Genomic DNA, 13426 nt, shown 5'->3' with positions numbered 1-13426 from the left:
GAGAGCGATGGATCAGGTTTGTACCAAAACCCCTAGAAATCTCTATTTAATTTCAGTCTTGGATGTATTCTTATGATGTAACTGAGTTAGTAATTGAACAGCCGTAATACAGGAATTTACTAAAGTTGACAATTATTGAATTTCAGTAATAGGGATTTACTAAAGTTGAAAATTATTGGCTGCTCAAGAGGGGAATATAGAGATTTTTAGTAATTTAGACCGAAAGATGTTAAACAGGTTGTCGAGAATCCCAATCAGGTGTCGGACGATTGTGTCAACAAGCTCATTTTTAATGGATGTAGTTTGTTGCAATATCGTTTTGATAGTAACTTACATTTTATTTGCAGGAAAAAGTAACACAACAGGGTGTTTTTCAATTTCTACATAGAGATTCAATGGTGTCTTTTGGTCGATCACCGTGTTAAGGTGTAAGACTAAAAAAACATTATGTATCGTTGTGTGCATCAATATAATGAATCTCTTTGGTTTGATTAATTAACAGCTCATTTTGATTTTATTTATCTAATGGAAATGTTCATTGTAATTTAACCAAGAATACCGGTGTAATTAACTAGTCATCATCCCTCTTTAGTGTTTACAAATGACTCTTTGATTTGGTATATGACCATTGTCCTTTTTGAGAGCCCCATTTCAGGTAGTTGTTTCAATTTTCATCTCAGTTTGATGTATTCAATTTTCATCTCAGTTTCTTTCTTAGTACACTAATGTAATATTGACTTGTGTTGTTTTTGAAAGAAGAGACAGTGGTGGTATTTGTGTAGGATTGCATGGTGGTATTTGTGTAGGATTGCATGGTGCAGTAGTAGCTCCAGTAATTAACTACTACTGGTGGTCTTTTTTTTATTTAAATTTATTCCACGTAGTATACAACGAATTGCGCTTACTGGATCATTGGATAAATAGGGTTGCATATTACAAGAACCAGTAGTGTAATGGTATCCCAAAATTACTTCATACTCTGATCATTTGGCAAGCAGTTTACTACTTGTCTTTAACATTCATTCATTTATTTCTGTAATGCAGATAACCCACTAGTGCAGTATTTGTATTCATTGCCATGTTGCTGTTGAAGCGGGTTTTGATCCGATCAAATAAGTAAGCTTTTGACGTGGATACTATATAAATCTTCTTATCACAGTTATGTCCAGTTTTTAATACTACTGCACTTAGGTTCAAATTCGGCATTTTACCGAAGAATAGTTCTTAACTAGATCATTTACAATTCTTTTATTGATTGGCTGAACTAAGTAGAACTTGTGGTGCAATGGTAACACACCTGGCTCCACGTCAGAAGATGCGTGTTCGAATCACGTCAGATTCACTAATTTTAGTACATCAATTTTATGGATCAACTTTGGTTGTTGACGTCAGATTTTGGGATCAACTTTGGTTGTTGACCCGTTCACTAGGATCAACTTCCATTATTGATCCCAGTGAATGGGATCAACATCCATTGTTGACCCAAAAAAGTTAGAGTATTTTTTCACTTATTGTGTCAACAAAAGAAATCGATCAACTTTGGTTATTGACCCCATCTTTTGGGGTCAATTTTGGTTGTTGACACCATATTTTGGGATCAACTTCAGTTATTGACACCATATTATGATGTTAAATTCGGTTGTTGAGGTCATATTATTTTATATTTATTTATTTTTTGATTTTTTTTCTTTGAGGATCAACTTCGGTTGTTGACACCAGATTTTGGATCAACTTCGGTTGTTGATGCCATGTTGTTTTGTCATGAGCTTTTGATTTTTGTTTTTGGGGATCAACTTCGGTTGTTGACACCAGATTTTGGGATTAACTTCGGTTGTTGACGCCACGTTATTTTTACCTTTTTATGTTTTTTTTTTGGTTTTTGTTTTGGAGATCAACTACAGTCGTTGACACCGGATTTTGGGATCAACTTCCATTGTTGACGCCATATTACCTTTTCATGATCTTTTTTTTATTGATCAACTTCAGTTGTTGACACCAGATTCTGGGATCAACTTTGGTTGCTGACATTATATAATTTTTTTTCTTTCTTATTTTCTGATTTTTGTTTTTGGGGATCAACTTAGATTGTTGACGCCACTGGCGGCGGTGGTGGCGGGTGGTGGTGGTGGCGGGCGGTGGTGTACTGGTGGTGGTAGCGGGTGGTGGTGGACTGGTGGTGGTGGTGGTGGCGGCGGGCGGTGGTGGAATGGTGGTGGTGGCGGGCTGGCGGTGGCGAACTGGCGGTGGCGGACTGGTGGTGGTGGCGGGTGGTGGTTTTGACGGGCGGTGGTGGTGGCGGTTGGTAAGTGGTGGTGGAGTGATAGTTGAGTGTTGGTGGTGGTGGTGGATATTTGGTGGTGGTGGTGGCGGTGAAATGGTAGATACAAATTTTTGTTGTATTTTGAAATAAAAAAATATATTATATGAGTGAGGGTATTAAGGTAATCTAATTTTTAATAGATAAGGTTTTTAAATGATATGGGTATATTTATTTTTGTACAAGGGTATGTTTATTGGGTATCAAAACTAAGGGTACTTAATAAATTTACCCTATTTTTGAATGCTCGTTCGTGCAATATTGTCAAGTACACTAACACCATTTTCTCGAGGCTTACTGGGTGGCGGCCCATATGTCCGATCAATGAATATTTATTGCTGATTCATGAAATTCAGATGACAATTAGTCATGATACAGAATAATAAAATAAATTGAGTATCTATTACTAATCCATAGAATCCAGCTGAGGATCAGCCATGGAACGGAGTAATGAGATAAGATGATTATATATTACTAATCCATAGAATCCAACTGAGGATCAGCCATGGAACAGAGTAATGAGTTAAAATATATTATTTTCTAGGAATTCAGTTGATGAATGTCATGTTAGAGTTAACCCATGAATTGCTCTATGCTAGCATGCAATATGTCTAGGAGCGAGTTTATTCGAGAATCGAGGTATGAGATGATGGAAGCATCATACTCGTTCTGAGTATTGGTCGTGTATAGTCAGGGAATAGTATGACATCCTGAAGACGTTAGCGCTCTATACTAGCTTGCAATATGTCTAGGAGCCATCCAATCATTAAGAGATTCTATACACATTCAGGAAACAAACAGTGTGACGTCCTGAAGACGTTAACACTCTATACTAGCATGCAATATGTCTAGGAGCCATCCAATCATTTCGATTCTATACAGAGGTGCTGATGAAATATGCGGAGTGTCGAAAAGATCAGCTGGGGGGATTTACGAATAACATATTCACCATAACTCTGAGAGGATGTTAGCTCAGTCAGAGATCGTGAAATGGTTCACGAATCATAAACTATAAATTTCACATACATTTCTGAAGGCGTGTCAGAAACATGCAGTATCATGATTTTACGATTTTAGCCTTTGTTGAAAATCCACCATCAACAATGGTTTGTTATTATCCCTGTGTAGTCCCGTGCTATGTTTATGTTGGCTGGATAGGGGCTGCCATAAAAACAAGTTAAAAGCCATTTTTTTAGATTCCAGGTTGGTTTGAACTAAGATATTAATCATATTGATGTTCCACTAAGGTATTTCAAAGTGGAAACTAGCAATCCAGGAAATTACTAGACCTCCAGCTAAACCAATTGGGTCTACTGTGTGAATGTTGGGGTAGAAAGACAACCGAGATTTCACTAGAGGTTTTTGAGATTTTGTTTCTGATAGAAATAGAATTTCTAGTTACTCTTGTGAGATCAATTATTTTAGATAATTTTGAGTAAAAGGGCTTCCACAACCTTGTACATTCCAAGCTATTATCTTCATAATTATGGAGTTAGAATTCAGCTTTTATATTGAGAAGGATTTATGTAAATTTCTAAGAGGTATCTAAATTGTAAATAAAGTGGTAATCAAGCCTAAGTTTAAGGAAAACTAGATTAAGGATTACCTAAACTATCATATGAAAAAGATTTAAGAAAAACATTTGTAATTGTAAGAACTGTGTTTGTATTCAATGAATGTTAATTTTACAATAGTACATGACTGAGTCTTATATAGACTCACAGACTCAACAACGAAACAAATATTACAGGAGGTGACTGATAAATTACAGGCGGTGAATGACAGACTGTAATTAATGTAACAGCTGTAACAAAAAACTAAATCATGTGGCTATGATTAACAGTAAGAAAGTAGTCCGTACAGAGTACGGATGCTTGACTCATTCTAACATCCCCCCTCAAACAGATGCACATACAGCAGGCATCAGTTTGCCCTTCAATAAGCTAAACTGTGACTTTGACAATCCTTTGGTAAATAAATTTGCGATCTGACTGAGAGTATGAATAAAGGAAACCTGCAGAAAACCAGAACTAACCAGATCACGAATCATATGGTAGTCTACTTCAATATGCTTTGTGCGGGCATGGAAAATTGGGTTTGCAGTGAGACTGCCTGCACCAACATTGTCGCAGTATAAACGACAAGGGAGAGATAAGTAGATGGATAGTTCTTCAAATAAGTAAGAAAGCCACAATATTTCAGCAGCTGCATTTGCAAGACCTCTGTACTCAGCTTCTGTGGAAGAGCGAGAGATTGTGTGTTGTTTCTTTGAAGACCATGACACTAAGTTGCCACTCACAAACACACAATAACCTGATGTAGATTTGCGTGTATCAAGACATCTAGCCCAGTCACTGTCACAGTAAGCAGTGAGAGTGGAACAATCACCATCTTGTAAAGTAATGCCTTGACCTAAAGAACCTTTAATATATCGGAGAATTATTTTGGACAGCTGTAGATGAATATCAGTAGGCATGTGCATGAATTGGATCACATAGTTAACTGCAAAACTAATGTCAGGCCTGGTGAGAGTTAAATATTGAAGACCACCCACTAAGCTTCTGTAAGAAGCAGCATCTGACAATAGATTTCCATCAAAATCACCCTTGGACCTGAACCAACTGGCGTTTTGCAAGGTTTACACCCAAGCATATCATGTTTTCGAAGTAAATCCAAGGAATACTTATTTTGAGTAAGAAGCAATTTGTTAGCTGAAGAGTCAAAAACAGCTTCAATACCCAAAAAATAGTGTAGAGGACCAAGATCTTTCATTGCAAACTCTGACTTCAAGGAAGTAATAAAGGAAGTAAGTAGAGAATCTGAAGTACCAACAAGAATAATATCATCAACATAGACTAGGAGAATCATCCTCTCAGAATTCTTGTGATAAATGAACATGGAACTATCACAACTAGAGTTCTTGAAACCACTTTTAATAAGATACCCACTGAAATTTGTCATACCAGGCCCTAGGAGTCTGTTTAAGTCCATACAAGGATTTCTTAAGTTCACATACATGAGTAGGATGATCTGGATCAACAAAACTAGGAGGTTGCTCCATATAAACTTTTTCTTTTAAATGCCCATGTAAAAAAGCATTGCTTACATCCAATTGTCTCATGCTCCACTTATTTGAGATTGCTAAGCTCAAAACACATCTAATGGTAGTTTCTTTAACTACAGGGCTAAAAGTCTCATCAAAGTCAATACCATCCACTTGATGATAGCCCTTAGCAACTAATCTAGCTTTGTGTTTATCTATGGTACCATCAGCATGTAATTTTGCCTCATAAACCCATTTACATCCAAGTACATTCATAGAGGGATGATATGGAACATGAATAAAAATGTCATTCTCATGGAGAACAGTATATTCATTCTTCATGGCATTAACCCAAACTGGTAACTTACTTGCTTCTTTAAAAGTTTTGGGTTCAGAAGGTGATTGAAGTAAAGTAGCAAGTGCAACAGAGACATGATGTTTCAGTGTACTATTTGCTACAAAATCCTTAGAGAGAGGTTTAGGAACATGAATACCTGACTTAGATCTTGTATGCATTCCTGAAGGAGCTGGAACAGAAGCAATGATGTTAGATAATTCAGATGAAGCAGTATCAACAGTACCAGTTGACTCAGCTGTGGTAGGATCAACAGTACCAGTTGACTCAGCTGTGGTAAGATCAACAATGGCAGTTGACTCAGCTGTGGTGGGATCAACAATAGCAGTTGACTCAGCTGTGGTGGGATCAACAGTAGCAGTTGACTCAGCTGTGGTGGAATCAACAGTACCAGTTGACTCAGCTGATATGGAAGCAACAGTAGCAGTTGACTCAGCAAATGGAAACTTAGTTTCATCAAAAACAACATGAGTAGCGACATATATCCTATAAGTGCGCAAGTCCATACATATGTACCTCTAATGATGAATATTGTATCCCAGAAACACACAGGTAGCTGATTTTGGGCTGAGCTTATCTTTCCTATAAGCTTCCAAGTTTGGATAACATAAACACCCATACACTCTGAGAAGAGAATAATCTGGTCTACACTTGTATAGCATTTCATAAGGAGATTTAAAGTCAAGGAGCTTACTGGGAAGTCTGTTGATAAGAAACACAGCTGTTAAAAAGGAATCAAACCAAAACTTCTTTGGAAGAGAAGCATGAAAAGATAAAGTATTCCTTATCTTTGTGACATGTCTATGTTTCCTCTCTGCTGAACCATTTTTTTGATGAAGATAAGGATATGAAATTCTTAAGGCAGTACCACTAGAATCAAGAAAATCTCTAAATGGTCCTTTAACAAGCTCAAGAGCACCATCACACTGAAAGTGTTTTATCTTAACAGTAAACAAATTCTCAATAAGAGACTTGAACAACTGAAAGCAATGAACATTGTCTGATTCATTCTTCATTGGATAAATCCATGAAAATTTTGTACAATCATCAACAAACATAATATAATACTTGTATCCCAGATGAGATTGTACAGGAGCAGGGCCCCAAATATCACAGTGAACCAACAGAAAAGGTAGACTAGAATTATTACCAGTGGCATGAAAAGGTAAACATTTATTCTTAGCTAACTGACAAGATCCACAAATAAAAGTACATTTTGTAGATAGTTTGATAGCAGTACTGGTGTCAAGCTTATGGAGAATCTTCTGAGCAGGATGCCTAGTCTTGAATGCCACAAAGTTGAAGAAGTGCTAAAAAAAAAGAGTATAATGAGGTATGAGAGAAACAGTTGGTTGTTAGTAGTAGTATGAAGTAGATTTTCCAGATATTAGGGATATAGTCCATGCTGCATCCTCCCTCTAGCAAGAATAAGGTGCTCCTCAATGACTTTATTTCATATCCCAAGGATAGAACAAGAAAACACAGTTATTTCCTTAGTAAATTGAGCAACATACATTAAATTGTGTTGCAAATGAGGAACATAAAGTACTTTCTGTATATTAAACTGCTTAGATGGAGTAGATAAAGTTGAAGAACCTACTAAAGATATAGGAAGTAACTTACCATCTCCAACCATAACTTGTTCAGTGCCAGAATGAGAGAAGTATTCTGTAAAACTGAAGCATCATTTGTCATGTGGCTAGAAGCTCCTGAATCAGGTATCCAAACTGGTCCTGAGTGAGTATGACTCCAATAGCCTCCACTCTCATAAGCAGTATCATTAGGAATTGGCCATTATAATCAAACTCATTAGAAAACCAAGGAGAAGAAGTATCACTCCCTGCATTAAGATCAAGTCCAAGAAAAGCCTTCTGAGGAGGAGCTAAACTGTTCTTGAAGGAGCATATCGAAATCTACACCGATTACCTTGATGACCTGTTTATGACATATCTGACAAGGAATGGATCCATAATCGATAACTTGCTTTTGAGCAGGATTAAACTCAGTTTTTCGAAAACCAGGAGGACAAGTTGGTGTAGAAGATGGAGACGATGATGATGAAGGTGATACATGTGATGAAATGAAGGTGTAGGTTTCGAAAAATTAGAAGTATAAGGAGAAGGTTGTTTCTTCACAAAGAAAGCAGAGTTTGTTGGATCTGAAATTAGTGTAGAGAAGGAATCTGAATCTTGTTCTTTCAAGAATTGCTCATGACTAAGAAGACGAGATCGAAGTTCATAGAAAGATAACGGAGGCTCTCTGTTTTGAACACTAACAACAAAGTGAATAAACTCTCGATCTATACCATTAAGAGTATACATTACCATATCAGAGTCTTGCATTGGTTCACCAATTTCTGCTAAAGAATCTGAAATTGTCTTGATTTGATGAAGGAAATCATAAATTGTTGACGAGCCTTTCTTGATTGAGTGAAGTTCAGGTCTCAACAAACACTTACGAGCAAGAAATTGATCACTGAAAAGTTTCGCCAAATGCATCCATTTTTCTCTGGCTGTGTTTTTACCAAGCAAGTCAGAAGAGAACGATCTAGCTACTGCAGCGTTAATGCAAGATCCAACAAATTTATCAATTTGTAACCACTCAAGATAGTTTGGATTTGGTATTTGAGTGTTGTTTATCATCACCATAGGAGATTCAGGTGGAACAGTTCCATCAACAAAACCATAAAGGTTTGTACAGATAAGAATGGAAGAAATCTGATCTTTCCATACAAGATAATTTGAGCCATCTAATTTATCAGAAACAAAATAATTTATGTTTTGAAAAAGAATTGTAAATCTTGGCTGAAAAACAAACTGATTGTAGAAGGAATACTGTAATGGAGTTTGTTGTGGTTGTATTTGAGGTTGTTGTGTTTGAAATTAAGGGAAGTAAAAACGATGAAGATTTTGAGAAGGTAATGTATGTTGTGGAATCTGTATTGGTGTGTGATGAAGATGTTGTTGTTGTGGTGTAGTAAAAGGCGGTCGTGGTGATGATTGTTGAGTTACAGATGGTGGTGGTGGTTGAGATGAAGAAGAAGAAGGTAAAGAAATTGGTTGTTGAGGTTGTGGTGATGATAATGGTGGAAACAACTGTGAATTTTTGATGTTTAATGTGTTGTTGTTGACAGCGGAAGATGATGCGGTGTTTCGTTGAGTGGTTCTCACCATTTTTAGGGTTAAGTTGCAGGTTTAATGGTGATTTGAAGGTTGTTACAGGTGAGGATCAGAGAGAAGTTGAAGTTCCCTTTTTGGTATCTGATACCATGTAAAAACTGTGTTTGTATTCAATGAATGTTAATTTTACAATAGTACAGGATTGAGTCTTATATAGACTCACGGACTCAACAACGAAACAAATATTACAGGAGGTGAATGATATATTACAGGCGGTGAATGACAGACTGTAATTAATGTAACAGTTGTAACAAAAAACTAAATCATGTGGCTATGATTAACAGTAAGAAAGTAGTCCGTACATAGTACGGATGCTTGACTCATTCTAACATTAATTGCAGTAATAGAATCAGGAGAGAAATTTAATACGGAAATGTATAAAAGGAATTAATTAGTTTAAGTGGTACCTGTGTAGCCACTTGTTGCATTGGTGGGGAGTTTAGCGACCAATACAAAGGAAGATATGAATCAATTGGCTTGCGTTGTTCTTTGACATTGGATCCATATTGATTAATTTTTAGTAAAACCTCATTATCTGTTGAGATGGTACAAATATTGTTTGAGGAAGATGATAATGGAAAATCAGGAATAAAGATTTTGAAAGCCGCTTTAAGTTGGTAATAGGGGTAGCAATGTTTGGTGAATTTTCATGCAGATTTTGAAAAATCAAGGAGATTGAAAAAAAAAAAAGATGCAGAAGAAATTGATATCGGGGAATCAAAAGAAGTCCTAGCATTTTCGTACGAAGAAAAAAATAGTTTTCTACCATGAATGGGAGAAGATTATCCTGTTCCAACTTCTGGTTTAGAAACATCAAAATTATGTATGTAAAAAACAACAAAAAATACTCTCTACATAAATAAATGTTTAAAATAACCTCGCTAAATGAATATTGTTTTCATGGCCCTAAAAGTATTCTTTTATCGAGGTTAACATGTAGATACAAGATTCCAAATAGGCACTCTTTTTAAGCCCAGACCCCTTCCACATACAAATCCAAGTTCCACCACTAGCAATGGGTTTAACCGGAAGATTTTTAAACTTCTATCCCAGAACGGATCCTTAGTTTATCATTTCCACTTAGTTTTTCGTTTAATTTCTCCACCATCTTATGTTAAGTGGATGGATGGATGGATGGATAATTGATAACACTTACTTTGTTTATAAAACTCCCCTCAATCTTCATTATCCTTGCAAGTGATGTTGTAGAAGTTAGGAAACTTTAAGTCGAGGGATCCGTTCAGTTATCCTTTGACTGCACGAATTTTTGAGCCATTTTATCCACGACTATCATAAGACTCGAGCAAAAATAAAAAGTGAAAGATCCATCATCTTTGGCGAGACGTTGGAAGTAACACACATCAACGAATTTTTACGGGAGGTGTGGCCAATGCTTGGGTGCTAAACCAATCTGGATTCCTTTGTCATAGTACCATACAAAGCGATGTGATTTAGAATAGAGATCACTCTATTGGAAAAGAAGAGAATTGGACAAAAAAATCACTCTATTTTCTCAAAAATCAAAATTCATCAACAAGTCTCACTTATCCAACTTCAACATCTCAAGTAGAAAATCACTCCATGAGTCAATAGGTCCAGGCAGACACCAATGAACACAATCATTATACAAAGTCACATTCTCTTGTGGCCAATGCCCATAACTACTTGGGTGTCCATCTGGTCTCAGTAACATTGCCTGTGTCGTATCGAGTAACCTAAATCTCTTTCCCGTGTTCTTCCCTTCGTCTTTTGCCACCCTATATTCCTCCATCTGAGCATTGTACAAGGACAAACCTTTAGGTTCCAACTGAGTTTCATTACTCTTAAATGGCTTCTTTCTAAGACAATTTGCCCCTTGATTCCATGTTCCATCTTCAAAATGTGAAGGTGCAAATGTTCTTAAATACGTCTTACCCTTAAAGTTTGGCGAACTGTTTATCGCCTTAAATGCCGTCTGAAATGCCTTTGCATAGCCATAAGACATTGGGAAATCTTTGACACCATCACGTAAACAATAAAAGCAGCCTACAAGCTTCCCATTTTCATAAAACATAGCGGGACGGTAGAACCAATGTCCAGCAGAGAGGATTACATAGTCGAATTCATGTAGCTTAGTTGTCCATTTTAGGTCGAATTCATCTAGGTATAAATTGAAGAGGCCACTGTTTGTCGGTCCATTTACTTCTTCTTGTTCAGATCTTACTAAATAAGGTGTCCAAAAAGTTGAAACAGTGAAGCTGTAATTGGTATACTTCCATCGTTTAAAATGCCACTCATCATTTGCTGAAACCTCTACCGGATTCTCCACCTAATGATGAAAAAAATCAACCAAATAATCATTAATTCAATTTTTAAGGTTAATGAGCAACCTTTTTTTTCTTTTTCTTTTTCTTTTAATTATTTGGACAGCTTTATCTTGTAGGCTCATTGACAACTAAAGCTGAAGTTGCAGATTTTAAAAGCACCAAAAGTGTGAGGTGTAGATTCAAGCAACTAGATCTCAGTTGTCCAAAAAAAAAACAGGCTATCACTAAGCTATGTGGAAAAAAAAAGTTGTCTAAAAAAAAGGCTATTATTGGGGCGTCACATTTCATTAGAGGGGCATTACCTAATAGGACAAGAACGGGTCACTCATAAGTAATATCAAAAATCCCTTATCTCAAATAATTTTGTAATGACTAAACAACTCTTATTTAGTTAATTTTAATTTAATTTAATTAGATAGAAATTAAATTAATGAATTTTGTTGTATACTTGGTGAATTTTGGGACAAAGTTTTTGTGGGAAGAAAAAATTGTCGTAAAATAAACTTCTACGGTTGGAAATAATCCAAATCTAGACGTAAAATCACTTCTATGGTTGGAAATATTCCAAACCTGGACGTAAAATCACTTCTGCGATTGGAATTAAAAGAAAACTGAACATAAAATCAGATTCTACGGTTGGAATTAAAAGGAACCTGGACGTAAAATGAGCTTCTACGGTTGAAACTAATTCAAACCTGGGCGTAAAACTACATGCAAATAAAATTCTACGGTTGGAATTAATCCAAACCTGGATGTAAAATCACTTCTACGGTTGGAAATAATCCAAACCTGGACGTAAAATCACTTCTACAGTTGGAATTAAAAGAAAACTGGACGTAAAATTCGATTCTACGGTTGGAATTAAAAGAAACCTGGACGTAAAATTACATGCAAATAAAATTTTATGGTTGGAATTAAACCAAACCTGGACGTAAAATCACTTCTAGTTAAAGGGTACTCTAGACATTTTGTATATGTGTTAGGATATCCCATAATCACTTTTTTGGACATTAAGAATCCAAGTGAAGTCCCTCTATTAGAGTGTGACGCCCCAATAATAGCCTTCCTAAAAAAAACATTCTACATTTAGTCTTTGTAGATGTATGTACACCTTTCATCATCCTCCACGTGTACAGAAAGAGACACGTGGAAGGCATGCGAAGCGAGACATCAAAACATGATAGCAAGCAGGATGCCATCGGTCAGCAGATCTGACGGTCAGGGGCAGAGGACCACATAGGCATGATGGCTCAGAGGAGCACCAGATAATACCCCTTGGGTATTAACAAACCCAATCCCGAGGAGGATCCCAGATCAACGGCCGAGAGGAGGTTTGGCTGACACGGATGTGACCAGACAAAGAGACACTTGTCTGACACGAGCAGACATCCATCTACCCGCATTAAATACCAAAGAGATATACACGTGTCGATCAGCTCGTGGAAGAAGCAAGGACAACCCTTCGTATTCAAGCTCAGGCCGCCGCATGCGCCGAAGACCTCTGCGTAAAAGGCACAAAGCACAAGAAGATAAGATTACAACGGCATCTCAGAGATGGGACCCGCATTCCTTCCCTATAAATACCCCTCTCCACTAAGAGAGAAGGGACAGACCATTTTGGAGAGCAATTAGAGGAGAATATAAGAGAGAGAAATAGGAAGAGTAAGTGATCCATTTACTTCCGTAGACCCATGTATATTCTAAAGTCATTCGACTATCTTTATAACCATTCAGTACATAGTGAAACACCAAACCCCGTGGACGTAAGCCCTAGTGCCGAACCACGTAAATCTGTCTCATTTACATTTTTGAATCTTACATTCTGCATTAAACTTCATATGTTTTATATTTGTACTCATTTCATGATTTATTTCCTTGCACGAGCATTATTTGTGATAATACTCGACTAGACAATGACAAGCCCGAAGGTTTTGAGTTGATGAATCGATATAATCGGCCCATTACGTATACGATGTACGATTCTAGAATTAGGACGTATGTGAGTACTGTTTGAGAATACTTGTTTGTGAACACTTGGATGGCCTCGTGATTTATGTGTTCACAATTTGATGCTAGAAACAGGGACTCTGTCCCGGTAAAAGATTTATCTTATCCTGTGATTTCACCTTAGAACGCGCACTATGGTTGTGCCCTTTTTTGGGTTCAGCGTGTCTTCAAAACCTTTTTTATTTTTTGGGTTCATGTTCTTCATTTTCACAAACACCT

The 13426-nt window shown here is 36.8% G+C and overlaps 1 protein-coding gene across 1 annotated transcript; it reads right to left on the bottom strand.

Annotated features, from left to right (window-relative positions):
• Nucleotides 1-10434: 10434 nt before the first annotated feature.
• On the bottom strand, nt 10435-13028 carry LOC113295243 (protein trichome birefringence-like 19). Its single transcript, XM_026543595.1, has 2 exons — nt 13020-13028; nt 10435-11202 (listed from the first exon to the last, which is right to left on the bottom strand). Exons 1-2 carry the CDS (start codon nt 13026-13028, stop codon nt 10435-10437), a joined length of 777 nt encoding a protein of 258 aa, XP_026399380.1.
• Nucleotides 13029-13426: the final 398 nt, after the last annotated feature.

Source organism: Papaver somniferum, chromosome 7 (genome assembly GCF_003573695.1).
Source record: "Papaver somniferum cultivar HN1 chromosome 7, ASM357369v1, whole genome shotgun sequence".
NCBI lineage: Eukaryota > Viridiplantae > Streptophyta > Magnoliopsida > Ranunculales > Papaveraceae > Papaver > Papaver somniferum.
Note: the sequence above shows the minus strand (reverse complement) of the source record. Positions and strands in the feature narration are given on the sequence as shown.